General features: G+C 46.5%; 1 protein-coding gene across 23 annotated transcripts in view; it reads right to left on the bottom strand.

Moving 5' to 3' along the window:
• Positions 1–15,950, bottom strand: part of DYSF (dysferlin) — a 216,916-nt gene that overhangs the window by 185,158 nt on the left and 15,808 nt on the right. For all 23 annotated transcript variants that reach the window (XM_072769771.1, XM_072769783.1, XM_072769778.1 and 20 more), the window contains exons 2-3: positions 5,958–6,013; positions 4,937–5,028 (exon numbers count right to left, since the gene is read on the bottom strand). In XM_072769771.1, the coding sequence (XP_072625872.1) occupies positions 4,937–5,028; positions 5,958–6,013 (148 nt within the window). The remainder of the gene's footprint in view (positions 1–4,936; positions 5,029–5,957; positions 6,014–15,950) is intronic.

The following is a 15,950-nucleotide window of genomic DNA, read 5'->3' as shown; positions in this document are numbered from 1 at the left end:
CCCAGGGCGCGATCCTGGAGACCTGGGATCGAATCCCATGTCGGGCTCCCGGTGCATGGAGCCTGCTTCTCCCTCTGCCTATGTCTCTGCCTCTCTCTCTCTCTCTCTCTCTCTGTGTGACTATCATAAATAAATAAAAATTAAAAAAAAAAAAAAGCTCCCACATCAGGGGGCCTGGGTGGCTCAGTGAGTTAAGTGGCCAGCTCTAGGTTTCAGTTCAGGTCATGACCTCGGTCCTGGGATCAAACACACTCAGTGCTCAGTAAGGAGCTAGCTTGAGGAATCTCTCCCTTTCCCTCTGCTTCTTGTCTGCTCACACTCTCTCTGTGTGTCTCTAAAATAAATAAATCTTTTTATTAAGCACCTGACTTCAGTTCGGGTCATGATCTCAGAGTCCCAGGATCGAGCCCCACATCGGACTCCTCACTCAGTGGGGAATCTACTTATCCCTTTCCCTCTGCCCCTCCCCCCATTTGTGCTCACTCTCTCTCTCAAATAAATAAATAAAATCTTTGGAAAAAATAAAAAGCTCCCACATCATTCTAATATGCAGTCCGAGTTGGAACACTGCTGTAAAGAGCTCTGCTGTCCAACACAGCAGCCACTATGTACATTAGCTATTTAAATTTAAATTGATTAAAATGAAATAAATTTTAAGATTCAGTTCCTCAGTTAAACTAGCCAATACAGAACATTTCCATCATCTCAGAAAGTTCTATCATGTAGCATGGGTCTGGACTGAGATGAGTGGCTCTCACCCTGGGCTGCACAGCAGAAATACCTAATACCTGGGAGTTGGTAATGATGCCCACCAGGCACTGGTATATGTAAAAGCTGCAGGTGATGCAGTTGTGTTGCCTGGATTAGGAACCTCTCAAATGAACATCCCAGTGGTCAAAACAGCTGGTCAGGGATCAGCATCACCACCCTTACCGCATCCCTATGAGAAGCCCAGAGTAAACAGGAAATTGTTCTGAGACAGGAGTCCAGGACCTCTGCTGGGCTTTCAGGAGTGTCTCCTATCCATAGAAGTGGAATTTCCTTTTCTGTGCATTTCAAACCTGGTTTTTTTTATCAACACAAACCTGGCCCAACGCCACTGTTGGCTCTGGGCTCTCTCAGTGCTCAGTGTGCGTGGGTGCTGAACAGCCAGGAGGCAGTTCTCAGCCCATGTTCCCCTCTTATGGCATGGAGGGCTCCCCAAGCTCCCACCCCAGGCCAACAGACAAGTCTGGTATAAGGAGGCCACATCAAACTGCCAACAGTCATCAGGGGAAACACAGCAGTGTGAAATGCCACAGGCACCCTGGGGACAGAGAAGAGGGTAGAGGTGAAGGAGACCCAGAAGGGAGAAAGAATAGAGGGAGCAGAGAGGACAGGCAAAGTGAGGTACTTGTGAGACACTGGTGCTGAGGGAGAGGCTATGAAGAATGAGGGAGGTCTGGGGGACACCTAGAAACAGACGGAGGCAGAGCAGGGAAGTTAGGCAGAGGTAGAGGAGGCAAGACAGAGGGAGACCAAGAATTAATGGTAGCGGAGGCTCAGATTCACCTCATTTGGAGAAGCCCAAGGAGGACCTTTTTTTTTTTAATTTTTATTTATTTATGATAGTCACAGAGAGAGAGAGAGAGAGGCGCAGAGACACAGGCAGAGGGAGAAGCAGGCTCCATGCACCGGGAGCCCGACGTGGGACTCGATCCCGGGTCTCCAGGATCGCGCCCTGGGCCAAAGGCAGGCACCAAACCGCTGCGCCACCCAGGGATCCCCCAAGGAGGACCATTTATGAGCTCACAGCACACAGGCTGGGGACACTCAGAAATGACGGGGAAGGCTGTGTGATGACCCCATAGGTCCTTCTGAAATCCTGGGGTCAGATGACAACAGTCACTGTCACGCCTGTCATTTCCTTCTTTGCTTCCTGACCGGACAGTGACAATGTGAAAGCAGAGTGTAGATGTTCTTTTTTTTTTTCCCCCCTTAGATTTATTTATTTATTTTTTGTGGGGAAGGGGCAGAGGGAGAGGGAGAGAGTCTTAAGGAGATCCCACACTGAGCTCAGGGCTTGATGAGGGGCTCCATCTCATGACCCTGAGATCACGACCTGAGCCAAAACCAAGAGTCGCACACTCAACTAACTGCACCCCCAGGTGCCCTTAGACAGTAGGTTTTCTATTTAATTTTTTTGTTAAAGTGAAACCACTGAATATTTTCCCTTCTTTCTTTCAAAATGTAAAATGCCCCATGGTTGCTCTTGTCACTTCCTGGTCTATTTCTTACTTTTACTGCTTTAGAATTGTTAATACTTTTTATCTCAGATTCTTTTCTCACAATCACGTGTAAAATGAAAGTCCATGAGGTCTGGCCTCGGGGGCACACAGCATGGCCTTACTGGTTTCCTGCCCCCCTGCCACTGCTCCAGCAGCTTCTCCCTCGGGCCCCTCACAGTCAAGCAAACTACTCTGGAGGCTGCCTACCGCAAGGGGTTCCATAATGAAGCCAGAACTCCATTATTTCCACCCAGGACACTGTGGTTTGGGCAACCTCTGAAATTCTTCAGGTATTTATGAATATAAGTTTAAATTTAGTTTAATTCAAATTTAGTTTTTAATTGCTAGGAGTGCAAAATTAAGAAATGTTTGGAAAATTCAAAACCTACATGCAAGTGGTTACAAGAAAGAAGTTTCTAGTATGTTGGAAAGTTTTGAGAATTAGCAGTTCTGCAAATTGATGTTGAGGAACTGATTTCCAGCACTGGCCCTGCAGTGAACTGGTGTTCAGGGAGCTGGCTTCCCCCCAGGAACTACAGGACACCCACAAGGGCCAATGAGAAGGCCCCAAGGTACAGTGCAGCCTAGCCCCCAGTGTGGCACTGGTCTGGTGTCACCCTGAGGACCAGCCTGGCCCTTGAATTAATCAAAAATATCTTCACAGCCCCTGCTCAGGTCTCCATGATTTTAAACATCTCCCCACAGGGCCTGTAAAATGCTGAATATGATCATGAAAATGAAACCCATGTACCTTGCAGCCCCCAGACTATCTTGCCTCACTACACCCTTTCAAGTCCAGCATCATGAGGGAATGGAACCCTCCAGAGGGTCCAGCACCCGCCTGGGCCTTCCAGGAGCCTCTGAGAGGCACAGGGACTCAGTGATTATGAGCATGCTGCAGACCTGCCTTCCAGAATAGCTCTGCCATCACCAGCCTCTGAGGAAAAAAACCCATCTCTCAGAGCCACAGTGTCCTTCCATAACGATGACAACCGTAACAGCAGTACCCAGCTGATTTAAAAAGATCTTACATTATAAAGACTCAGCAAAGGGCCAGACACTAGGCAACATCAGCTGTTGTGGTTTTGCTATTATTATCCCCTGGCTGATATCAGAGAAGCCCTCCCTATCTGGCCCCACGGCTCCCTTCTCACTGGGCTGCATGTGTCGTGTGACCGAGCCACAACTGTGAGGCCTTGGCCTGTGGGCCTTGGCCCACCACACCCGAATGCTGGAATGCCCTCCCTTCCTCATCCTCCAAAACACTGGAGTCAGTCTGTGTGGCCCTCCTCCAGAAAGCCTTCCAAGACTGTCTGGCACCCAGCGTCCCTCCCTCTTTCACCTGCAGATCCACCGTCCATGCTTATTAGAGGCTGCCTTTTTTTTTCCAGAAAATGTCTGTGTTGGGATCGATTAGTGTGAATGGATCCCAGTCCCTGCCTCCTGTGAGGAGGTCCCGGTAAAAGTACCCCCACTCTCCTCACACATACCATGCCCTGCACCCATGACCAGGACAGTCACAGAGAGACCCTGGCAGTTGGATTTTTCTTCTAAGCTTTTGAAGATTCCAAACTTTCCAGGTGCTTTGCAGCCTGAGACCCTCGTTAGCCTCCCCTAGGCCTCTGACTCTTCCCTTCCTCCCTCACTCTTCTCTCCCACCCCAGGGTAACACAGCCAGGCCTTCTGGGCCTTAGATACTAGCTGACCCAATTCCCAGACAAAGGCACCCCTATGAGTAGATCACAAAACAGCAAGCCCATGCCTCAGTACATGGCACCAAGAGCAGGAATCCCCCCTCCCTGCTGGCACCTAACACAGCCCTACCCGGCCATGCCCAGCAGGGATGCTGAACCCTGCCCTCACGTTCAAGGCCACAAGGCCCCGGGGCCTCACAGGCTGTTTTCCCAGATGACCTGACCCCACAGTGAGCAGCACCATCAAGCTGCAAGCTTGGCTGGTCCTGCCCCCCCACCCCACACTACCCCGGGCACATGCAAGGCCCCCAGTTCAATGACAGGAGACAGGACCCACTGCCAACCTGTAAAGAGCCTCCTTTCTCCGCCACCACCACCCCCAAGCTTTGCTCCTCTACTGCCCCTGCCTGGAACCCTCCACAGTCCATATATGAAACAAGAGAAAAGTCTGCCAGAGGGAAGTATACAGCCACTGCAAACCTTTAATACCTTCCGACTTCTAAACCCCAACTCTCACCTCCAGTCCTTCCTCTTCCATGAAGGCTTCCTCAAGAGCTCCCTGCTAGCTGCAGTTTTGTTATGCCAGGCCACCGCTGGAGTGCACTGCTGCCCTCAGCAGCCTGACCGGGTGGGGAGAGGTGGCTGCACCCAGGCTCCCCTGGGCTGCAGCTGGACATGAGGATCCTTCTCCTCCCTGCTCCCTAGGACGCAGGCTGTCGTGCAAACACGTGCACATCTGATTCCAGCCCATCTCCCTTCCCTGCAGCCTAGACAGCTCTCAGATTTAGCCATACTGAGTTCTTGAGGCTACAGGCACGCCCCCTCCCGGGCATCTACCACTAGGCCCACAAGAGACACATCTTCAATACATGCTGAGTTGAAACACCAGCGCTCCAGGGCCCAGGTTCTGGAGCCTATGTCCACCACAAACCCCCCTGTGCCTTCAGGCCACAGAGTGCCCCTTGCCCACCTCACCTGTTCCTCCCCATTGTCTCATGGTCTTTGACCACCACATGAAGCTCGGAGCTCTGGTCCAAGGGGATGCCCTTGAGGTCCCACTCAAAGCCCTGGAAGAAAAAGAGAAAAAAACAACGGGTGGCCCCTTAGGAGAAGAAACTGTGTCTGGTTCACTCTGGTCCATCCAGGGCACTGAACAGCCATCCATGAACAATGCCAGTGGGTGGATGAATGAATGAGCAAATGAATGAATACATGAATAAATGAGAATTCCAGAGCTTCAGAAGAGACAGCAAAAGCTGAAGGGAGCAGAAAAGAGAAGGAAACCAGGCTCCTATGGCCTCCTTCCCCAAACTCAATTCCACCAATGACCAGGAAGCCAGGCCAGGAGCACAGTGCAGAGGTGGAGGCGGTGGTGTGTGTGCCTGCTGACTCTACAGGGTCCTCGGGGACCAAGATCAATGTGCTCATGCGGAAGCCAGGCCTGTGGCATGCAGTATGGATTAGTGCCACACTAGGTATGTCTATCCAGAGGCCCTGAATCTCTCCTCAGAGCAAAGGTACCCCTGTGAATCCCAGCCCTGTCCACAAGGCATCCAAAGGACCACCAGGGGGTCATATGCAAGGAGCTAGTTGAGCACCTGGTTAATCAGGGAGGACTGAGGGGAGGAGGTGGGCTTTGGGCAGGAAGAACCGCCTGGATAAGGGAGCCAAGGCAGGCCAGAGAGCCCCTAAATGACCCAGCTGCTAGTTGTACCTGGCTGACAAGAGCTGGAAGGAATAGAAACCAAAGACATCTCACTCCTCCCCATGCCACACCCACATCAGAGGAGATGCTTCTATTTACCTGGCAGGCCAGGCCACCGACTGTCCTCCCGGGTTCCTAGCACCAGGCAGATTTAGTTGACACGTGGGACCAGCCGCCCCTCCCCTCCTTGACGTACCTCTGAGAAAGCCACCTCAGTCTCAAGCTCCTGACTTGTCACTGCAGAGACAGTGACAGCAGATGAAAAGGAGGGAGAATGGAAATCTTGCATACCTCATTCCACACGGGGTTCACGCTGTTCTTGATGACTTTGGTTCTCTTCTTCACTCCTAGGAGAGACACGAAGGGAGAGTGGAGAGATGAATGCCAGCCCTGCACCTCCCACCCAATCTGGGGCAGCTCCTGAGAGCCGCGCTGCTGCTGCTTGCCCCCCCCCCCCCCTCCGAGGAAACCTCACCCAACCAAGGGATTCCTGAGAACCCCACCAGGCTGCAAGGAGTGGCCAATGCCAGTCACGCGCCTTCGCTCTCTCAGCTCTGGACTGATACACAGCAGTCCCAACCCCAGGACCCAGGATGTTTTTAAAGGAAAATACCCAGTCTGCCTCTTCTCAATGACTTTGTTACTGTTATGATAATATGTTATTATATAACATGATAATAACAAATTCTATTGTTGGGAAGTTATGACTTTCTAAATAAAGGTTTTAACTGTAAATTTGCTGAGAATGAATGATCTGCATGGAAAATATTTTTCATTTTAAAAGCATCTACCTACACATATTGTACGATTCTGTTTATGTGAAACAGCCAGAATAGGCAAATGCAGAGACAGGAAATAGGTTAGTAGTTTCCAGTGGCTGAGGGGAGATGGGAATGAGGAGCAAATGCTTAATGGTTTCTTTCAGAGGTAATGAGATATTCTGGAATTAGAACGAGGGTGATTGCACAGCCTTGTGAATATACTCAAAACCATTGAGATCGTGTGCTTTTAAATGGTTAAAATGATTAATTTTAGGTTATGTGAATTTTACCTCAATAAAAAAAACAGCCCCCCCACCCTTGCCTTGAAGGGGTATGTCTGAAGCAGGCTGTCCCAAGGCTCGCAATGGCTGGGCCAATGGAATGCAGAATGGTTCGGGGTAGATGACAGGAAGAACAGACAATGTTAGGGCTGAGGTGGGACCCACAGTGCCCCAGACGACAGCAAGTCGAAGCACCTCCTTTGGAGCCTTAGGCATGGAGGAGTGGATGTGAGGCACAGAAAAGGACAAACACGTCCAACCCTTCCAGTAAGCATCAGAACAGAAATGATTCAGTGTTCAATGGATGATTAAAAGTGGTCAGATACAGAACTTACATTCAATCACCTGGTTCCACCCTGCCTGTGCAAGACTTTATAGTGAGAAGCTTGAGACTGCTCTACTTTTACAGAGTCTGGACCATGAAAGCCCCGAAAGTCTCTGGAAACATCTCCTGGGACCCCTCAAGTCCTCCTCTAAAGCTAAGCATTGCCAATAACCTGCAGGCTCAGCTCCCTCTGGCCAGTTTCAGAGCAGGAAGAAAAGAAAATCAGAGTGGCGTCAAGGATGCAAGCAGGGTTTGGGGGAAGATTTGGAGGAGAGAAACAATAGAGAAAGAAAAAGCAAAGGAAAATTGTGGAGAAAGAGATATCTGAGGGAGAGAGGCCGAGCAGGATTTGGTAGACTCCAAGGCAATTACGTTGAAAATGGTTGCTGAGCCTCCAGGGAGTCCCTTGGGAGATTTGGATAAAACTCTCCCAAGTGGGGCAGAGTGGACTCCCAATCCCCTCTCATGGCCTGCTGCAAATCACAAATGTAGGAAAAGAATGTGGGCTTCATGGGATGCCTGGGTGGCTCAGTTGTTTAGTGCCTGCCTTCAGCTCAGGGCGTGATCCTGGAGTCCTGGGATCGGGTCCTGCATTGGGCTTCCTGCATGGAGCCTCCTTCTCCCTCTGCCTGTGTCTCTGCCTTTCTCTCTCTCTCTCTCTCTCTGTGTGTGTGTGTGTGTGTGTGTCTCATGAATAAATAAATAAATAAAATCTTTAAAAAAAATAAAAGAATGTGGGCTTCAAAATGACACAGAACACTTATTTCCCATGAAACCTCAGGTCAGAGGTTCTCAAACTCTTTGATCACAAGAGATAACTCTTAAAATTTACTAAGGATCCTAAAGAGCTTTTATTTGAATGGCTTGTATCTATTGACCTTTGTGGTATTAAGAAATAACAACTGATGGCGAGGATGCAGAGAAAGGAGAACCCTCTTGCACTCTTGATCGGAATGCAAACTGGTACAGCCACTCAGGAAAACAGTATGGAGGTTCCTTAAGAAGTTGAAAATAAAGCTATCCTACACTACCCAGCAATTCCACTACTGGGTATTTACCCCAAAGATACTGATGTATTGAAACACCAGGACATCGGCACCCCGATGTTTCTAGCAGCAATGTCCACAGTAGCCAAACTGTGGAAGGAGCCTCGGTGTCCATCAAAAGATGAATGGATAAAGATGTGGCCTATATATACAATGGAATATTCCTCAGCCATTAGAAACGACAAATACCCACCATTTGCTTCGATATGGATGGAGCTGGAGGGTATTATGCTGAGTGAAGTAAGTCAATCAGAGAAGGACAAACATCATATGGTTTCACTCATACGGGGAATAGAAGAAATAGTGAACGGGATTATAAGGGAAAGGAGGGGAACTGAGTGGGAAAAATTAGAGAGGGAGACTTTCCATGAGAGACTCCTTACTCTGGGAAACAAACAAAGGTTTGCAGAAGGGAGGTGGGTAGGGTGATGGGGCAACTGAGTGACGGGCATTAAGGAGGGCACCTGATGTGATGAGCACTAGGTGTTATACTATATGTTGGCAAGTTGAATTTAAATTTAAAAAGAAATAATTTCTTTAAAAAGAAATAACAACTGAGGCATTTAAAAATATTTATTTAGGGGTCCCCGGCTGCCTCAGTGGGTAGAGCCTAAGGCTTGATCTCAGGGTCATGAGTTCAAGCCCCACACTGGGTGTGGAGCCTATTTAAAATAATTTTTTAAGTTAAAAATATTTATTTAGTAACTAATCTTAAATTAACAGTAATAAATCCAATCCATGTTAACATAAGTGACATGTTTTTCTGAAAAGTAACTATAACTTCCAAAACAAAGGAAAAAAAAAAGTGCCACTGTTTATATTTTGTAAATCTCTTTAATGCCTGGCTGGATTATCATATCTACTTCTACATTCAGTCTGTTGAGATGTCTTGTTTTGGTTGACATCTAGGAAGAAAAATCCAATGAGATATATAGTTGGAGGGGATGCCTGGGGGGCTCAGCAGTTTAGCACCTGCCTTCAGGCCCAGAGCATGATCCTGGAGTCCATGGATCGAGTCCCAAATCAGGGTCCCTGCATGGAGCCTGCTTCTCCCTCTGCCTGTGTCTGCCTCTCCCTCTCTCTGTGTGTCTCATGAATAAATAAAATATTTTTTTTAATTTTTTTTATTTATTTATGATAGTCACACAGAGAGAGAGAGAGAGAAGCAGAGATATAGGCAGAGGGAGAAGCAGGCTCCATGCACCAGGAGCCCGACGTGGGATTCGATCCTGGGTCTCCAGGATCGTGCCTTGGGCCAAAGGCAGGCGCCAAACCACTGCACCACCCAGGGATCCCTAAATAAAATATTTTTTAAAAGAGAGAGACATATATTTGGAAAAAGAGGTGTATTTTAATAAATCTTCAGATAACTGTGGATATCCTTCTTTGATATTACACCAAAAACTCAACAAATAGTATCCCTGAAAACAGGTCAATGAACATTTTGTACTCTGTTACACTGAAGCCCATGGTTCTGTCTTGCACTTTGAATGAATATCTTAATCTTGCATGATTCTGCAATATCTTGCCTTGATTACTGTGAGAGTTTCTGCTCATCGTGTTATGTGGACCTTCCAAAGATTGACACATTTGATTGTGTAATGCAAAAAAAAATCATATTCATTAATATTACCATCAATCTCATCAGTAAAGTCATTAAATATGAGGAAGCTGAAGGATACAACTTTCTATGTTCCCATTCTGGTTTGAAAGTTCAAATTTGAGATCCCGGGGTGGCTCAGCAGTTTGGCACCTGCCTTAAGCACAGGGTGTGATCCTGGAGTCCCGGGATCGAGTCCCACATCGGGCTCCCTGCAAGGAGCCTGCTTCTCTCTCTGCCTGTGTCTCTGCCTCTCTCTCTCTGTGTCTCTCATGAATAAATAAATAAAATCTTTAAACAAAAGAAAATAAAGCTCAAATTTTGTGATTGGCAACAAATAATAAATGTCTGCTTGAGGTGAAAAGCTCATGCTTTCACTTTCAAGAAAATGTCAGTCAAATGCCCAAATCTGAACAGTCACAATTTGTCAGTCATTCTTTCAAGTAAAAACAATATTCCATGAAATAAACAAACTGGCTAGTTCAGCTTGCAACTCAAGCAGCCATACATGTGCTTCTTCTTGCAACAGTCATCATTTTTCAGTGTGGAGTGCTCTATGCATACTTATGTCTCAACACTCCAAATATTACAAATATATGTACTTGAAGATCAAGATTAAAAAATTAATAATTGTAATGCTTTATCAAGGACATTTCTCATCTGATCTAGCTTTCTTTTTTTAAGTGCAAATACAGGAAAGGGAAGAATTCAGTGCCGAGTACAATTTTGCACCAAGGCTTTCACTAGGACTAAGATACCAGCGGTTTTACCTTCCATCACTGTTGTACTATCAGTGCAAATATTGACAGTGAAAAAGACACATAGGAACTTCAGGTTATTCTGAAAATAGTTTCAACCTTGCTGACCTGCTCAAAGAGTCTTGGGGATTCCCCCAGGAGTCCCTGTAACACACTTGGAAAAACTCTCAGGAAATTCATTGAGTATCTCAGCCTCTGTTTCCTCATCTATAAAATCATAATAATACCTCTCCATGGGGTTTTGTGAAAATTAAACAAGACAGTATGAGTGAGGTTCCTGGCACACAGCAGACTCATTAAATATGAGTTCATTTCACTTGCCCTCCCCACCCTCCTGCATCACTCAGATGCATCTAGGGAACTCCTACTGATTCTTCAATACCCAGCTCAGTTGTTTACTCTGATAAGCCTCACCTGACTCTTCCAGACAGAGATGGCTGACCATATATCAGAACATAGGAGAACTATAGGTTTCTCTGTCTTTCTCCCCAACTGGACTATGATCTTCAGAGGACAGACACCATGCCTTATCCCCAGGTTCACTCCATCACCAGGGGATACCACTCTTCCCAAGGAATGCGATCACACTGCATTAACAGTAGGGGAGTAGATCAGTGGACATAGGGGATAAGAAGAGTCACAGTGAGAAGGAGGTGTTCTGGGAGGGGCAAGTTATCTTCTCAAAGTTAGTCCAGGCCTGGCCTGGCTAAATCATCCTTGTGGGCCACATTAGTATGTCTCCAGCAGTGGGTGCAGACACAGCTTTGAAGTCACTCAAATAATATCCCCTGTTGTGTGACCTCAGATAGGGCTTATTAACTCTCTAGGCCTTATCTCCCTTGGTCGTAAATGGATAATAAGAAGAATGTTTACTTCATAGGGTTTTGCAGAGATATGAGATTCAGTCTAAGTGTCTACTTCCTCTGCCCTATCAACTTCCCCTGACCTACAAGAGTAATGTGGAAAATCCCATCTGCAGCTGCTCTTGAGTTGACCACTTGGAAGCATTCCTGGTGCTCTTGGAGGGTATTAATTGAACAAGCCAAGTGCCAAGCCCTGTGCAAAGTGTCTTTCAAGCATTTCCCACTTTAGCTTTCCTAAAGATGAGGCAAACAAAGGCCTTCAGTGAACTGGGTATTTACCCCAAAGACACAAATATAGTGATTCAAAGGGGCACCTGCACCCCAGTGTTTATAGCAGCAATGTCCAGAGCTATTGTGGACATACAGCCAAACTATGAAAAGAGCCCAGATGTCAATCGACAGATGAATGGATAAAGAAGAGGTGGTGTATGTATGCAATGGAATATTACTCAGCCATCAAAAAAGGAAATATTGCCATATGCAATGATGTGGATGGAACTTGAAGGTATGCTAAGTGAAATAAGTCAATCAGGAAAAGACAATTATCATATGATCTCACTCATATGTAGAATTTAAGAAACAAAACAGAGGACTATAGGGGAAGAGAGGAAAAAATAATACAAGACGAAATCAGAGAGGAAGACAGACCATAAGAGACCCTTAGTCATAGGAAACAAACTGAGAGTTGCTGGAGGGGAGGGAGGTGGAGGGATGGGGTAACTGGGTAGTGGACATTAAGGAGGGCACGTGATGGGGGATCCCTAGGTGGCTCAGCGGTTTGGCGCCTGCCTTTGGCCCAGGGTGCGATCCTGGAGTCCTGGGATCAAGTCCCACGTCGGGCTCCCAGCATGGAGCCTGCTTCTCCCTCCTCCTGTGTCTCTACCTCTCTCTCTCTCTCTATGTCTATCATAAATGAATAAATAAATCTTTAAAAAAAAGAAAAGAAAAAAAAGGAGGGCACGTGATGTAATGGGCACTGGGTATTATATAAGACTGATGAGTCATCACTGACCTCTACCTCTGAAACCAATAATACATTGCATGTTAATTAACTGAATTTAAGTAAAAAGATTTTTTAAAAAGGCCTTCAGTGAGATTTCACTAGGTCTGGTTAGAAGGACCAACTCTGAGACCCTCTGAGTGACATTCAGGGAGGACACTTCAATGGAAGGGTGCTATAGCCTCAGAGAGGTGCAGGAAAGAAGTGAAACATTACCCCAGCACATCACATGACTGACAGAAGCCAAAGGAAGGGAAGGCATCCTGCTAATTAGGAAACAGTCAAGAAAACAGTTCCTTCCTTGTCATGGGTCTAAATCTGTCCTGTCCTTGATCATTAATTTTGGCCTTGATAGATGTGGCTTTTTGTGTATAATTTAACGGACTCAAGAGTTAAATATATAGGAGAGCCCACAGGTCATGCTGGGGATGGGGACAGAGGACCATGTCCTCTCCCGGGATTGCTCTGCAGAATTAGGGGCCAGCAGGCCTCATGAGAATTATGCTATAGCCTCTGGTGGTGTTCCTCCAGACTGAATGACTCAGCGAAGAAGAATGAACTTACCTTAGACAGAAGAGTTTGTCCCCGTGGAAATGCTTCACTTGTTTCCCCAGGCCTGCCCACCCTGATTCTATCCCAGACCAGAGTCTCTTATTGATGGATGGTAGTGTTTTTCAAACTGCTCACTGGGACCCATTCATAGGCCATGACATCAACTGAGTGACATAACCAATATGTCTTTTTAATGACAGAACAGAGAAGAAAATATCAGAGTACATCTTTCACTGCAAAATTACTATTAGTTGAAAAGTTGGGTTATATTTTCATATACATATTTATATGTGTGTACTATGTCTTGATATTAAATATGTTTCTTGTGAATAACAATCCAAAATGTTTGAAAATAATGCTTAAAATGAAGACTGTCAGAGAAGAACTGAAGAACAAAGAAATGACCCTCTTGGCCCTTCATTGTTGAGAGCCAAGGGGTGTGACAAGAATGATCTAGCACACCATCTGGTCCTGGTCCCTCACCAGGGGCCAGTTCTGATAAAGACCATGGCTATGGGAAGAGGTTGGGAGAGGGGCCTCAGAGACAGGAGCAGAGCAAAGGTAAGAAGACAGCCCAATCCTGTCCCATCTGGCACCTGGGGCCACCTGGCTAAGCAGTCTCCCCTGGTGGGAACCCCAAATCTCCTGCCACCCTAGAGTCTGACATAGTAATAGCGTCATGTGAGGAGCCACATCATTACCTTCTGCTCACCACCTGGTGAGGTTCACTTGTCAGTGGCCAGGGTACGGTCTATCCAGCAGTCTGGGCCCCAGGCCTCACTCATACCTCCAGGCCCATCTTGTGGGGACAGGCTTCTTTCAGGAGCCCAAGATGTTAGTTAGCCCCAGGGCCTTGGACACCCACAGGGGTTACAGCATGGAAGGGAACCCTCTGACCTCTGGCAGAGCCAGTTGGCAATCCCCCAGTAGCCTCTCTTCCCTACAACACAATTATAAGGTCATGGGAAGCAGACAGTGACACTAATGATGATGGAAGTCTTTGGGGCTGGTGGGATCATAGAGAAGACACACTCGGAAGCAGGGGTTTTCACTGAGGGTGCACTCAGTCTGTAATTTGGCAGGTTTTTATGCCAGTCAAAGGAGGGTTCAAAGAAAAGCTGAGGGATGCTGATTTATTTCCCAACACACCTCAAAAGCACCAAGGTCCACATGTCCATCAACAGATGGATGGATAAATAAAATGTACGGGATATACAAACAATGAGATGTGGCTCAGCCTTAAGGAGGAAGGAAACTCCTGACACATGCTATGACATAAAAGAATCTTGAAAATTCACAGCACGCTAAATGAAATAAGGCAGACACAAAAGGACAACATTATACGCTAGCACTTACATGAGGTACCCAGAATAATCAAATTCACAGAGACAGAAAGTAGACTAGAGGTTTCCAGGGGCTGAGGGGAGGAGGAACGGGCAGGTACTGTTGAATGGGCATGAAGTTTCAGGCTGGGATGATGAAAAAGTTCTGGGAATGAACAGCAGTGATAGATGCACAACAGTGTGGATGTGCTTAATGCCACTGAGCTGTATATCTAAAAATGTTTAAATGGTAAAGGATGCATTATATATATTTTATCAGAATAAGAAAACATTTTTTAAGCACAAAAAAAGTGAAACATCTCAACACTAAGAGTCATTTGCTGTTCCTAATTCATGGGGGACACTGACTCCCATGTAGGGGAATGATTGGCAACAAAGATGGGTAAATATTTACCGATACCTGTTATGTGCCTGGCACTGTGTTGGGAACAGGACTAATTAAAGGAGTTGCAGTCACCACAGCCATACTGTTATCCTGGCCAAATGGAGAAGGAAGTGGTCCCTGCTTCTTGGAGCTGAAAATGTAGGGAATAGTAGTCTTCATAGTAGATGGCCCCAGTGAGCCAGCTTCCTAACATTCACATATTTTCTTTCTTTCTTTCTTTCTTTCTTTCTTTCTTTCTTTCTTTCTTTCTTTCTTTCTTTCTTTCTTTCTTTCTTTCTTTCTTTCTTTCTTTCTTCCAAGATTTTATGTATTCACGAGAAACAGAGAGAGAGGGGCAGAGACATAGGCAGAGGGAGAAGCAGGCTCCCTGCAGGAATCCTGATGCAGGACTTGATACCAGGACCCTCGATCAAGACCTGAGCCGAAGGCAGATGTGCAACCACTGAGCCACCCAGGCATCCCTAACATTCACACCCTTAGCTGGTACACCTCCACACTGATCTGAGCTGGCCCTGTGGTTCAAAGTAGGATCTGTGGTTTCTGCTTTCATGGCTTTAGGAGCCCTGAGTGACCATGTAAGAAGTCCAGCTACTCTATGGTAGGGACCAAGCTAGATCTAGGCCTTGTGGTGGGGGGAGGTCCTGAGGCTACACAGAGAGAAAGAGAAACTCAAGATCCCAGGACCCCTGCCAGAGGGTGGTAGGAGTAAAAACATTGACAGTCACAAACTCTCATAAAAGTTCAGGAGGTCTCAGATATTTGTACCCCCATGTGCACAGCAGCATTACTCACAGCAGCTAAAATGTGTAAGCAACCCAAATGTCCACTGACAGATAAATGGACAAGAAAAATGTGGGATATACATACAAGAGAATAGGATTCAGCCCTTGAATATGAAGGAGATTCTGACCATGCTACATCATGGATGAACCTCGAGGATGTTATACTAAGTGAAAGCAGTTAGTTACCAGGGACACGGGGAGCTATTATTTAATGGGTAGAGATTTCCATTGGGAACAATGAAAGAGTTCTGGGGATGGATGGTGGTGATGGTTACATGATAATATGAATGTTCTCAATACCACTGAAGTGTACACTTAAAGATGATTAAGATGGTAAATGTTCTGTTATGTGTATTTTGTCACATTTTTTTTAAGTCCAGGTATGAGGGGCGCCTGAGTGGCTTGGTCAGTTAAGCATCTGCCTTTGGCTCAGATCATAATCCCAGGGTCCTGGGATCAAGCCCTGCGTCGGGCTCCCTGCTCAGTGGGAGCCTGCTTCTCCCTCTTCCTCTGCCTGCTGCTTCACCTGCTTGTGCTCTCTCCCTCTGTGTATGTGTGTTAAATAAATAAGTAAAGTCTTAAAAAAAA

This window comes from Canis lupus, chromosome 12 (assembly GCF_048164855.1).
Source record: "Canis lupus baileyi chromosome 12, mCanLup2.hap1, whole genome shotgun sequence".
NCBI lineage: Eukaryota > Metazoa > Chordata > Mammalia > Carnivora > Canidae > Canis > Canis lupus.
The sequence above is the reverse complement of the archived record's forward strand: the minus strand, read 5'-3'. Positions and strand labels throughout refer to the sequence as shown.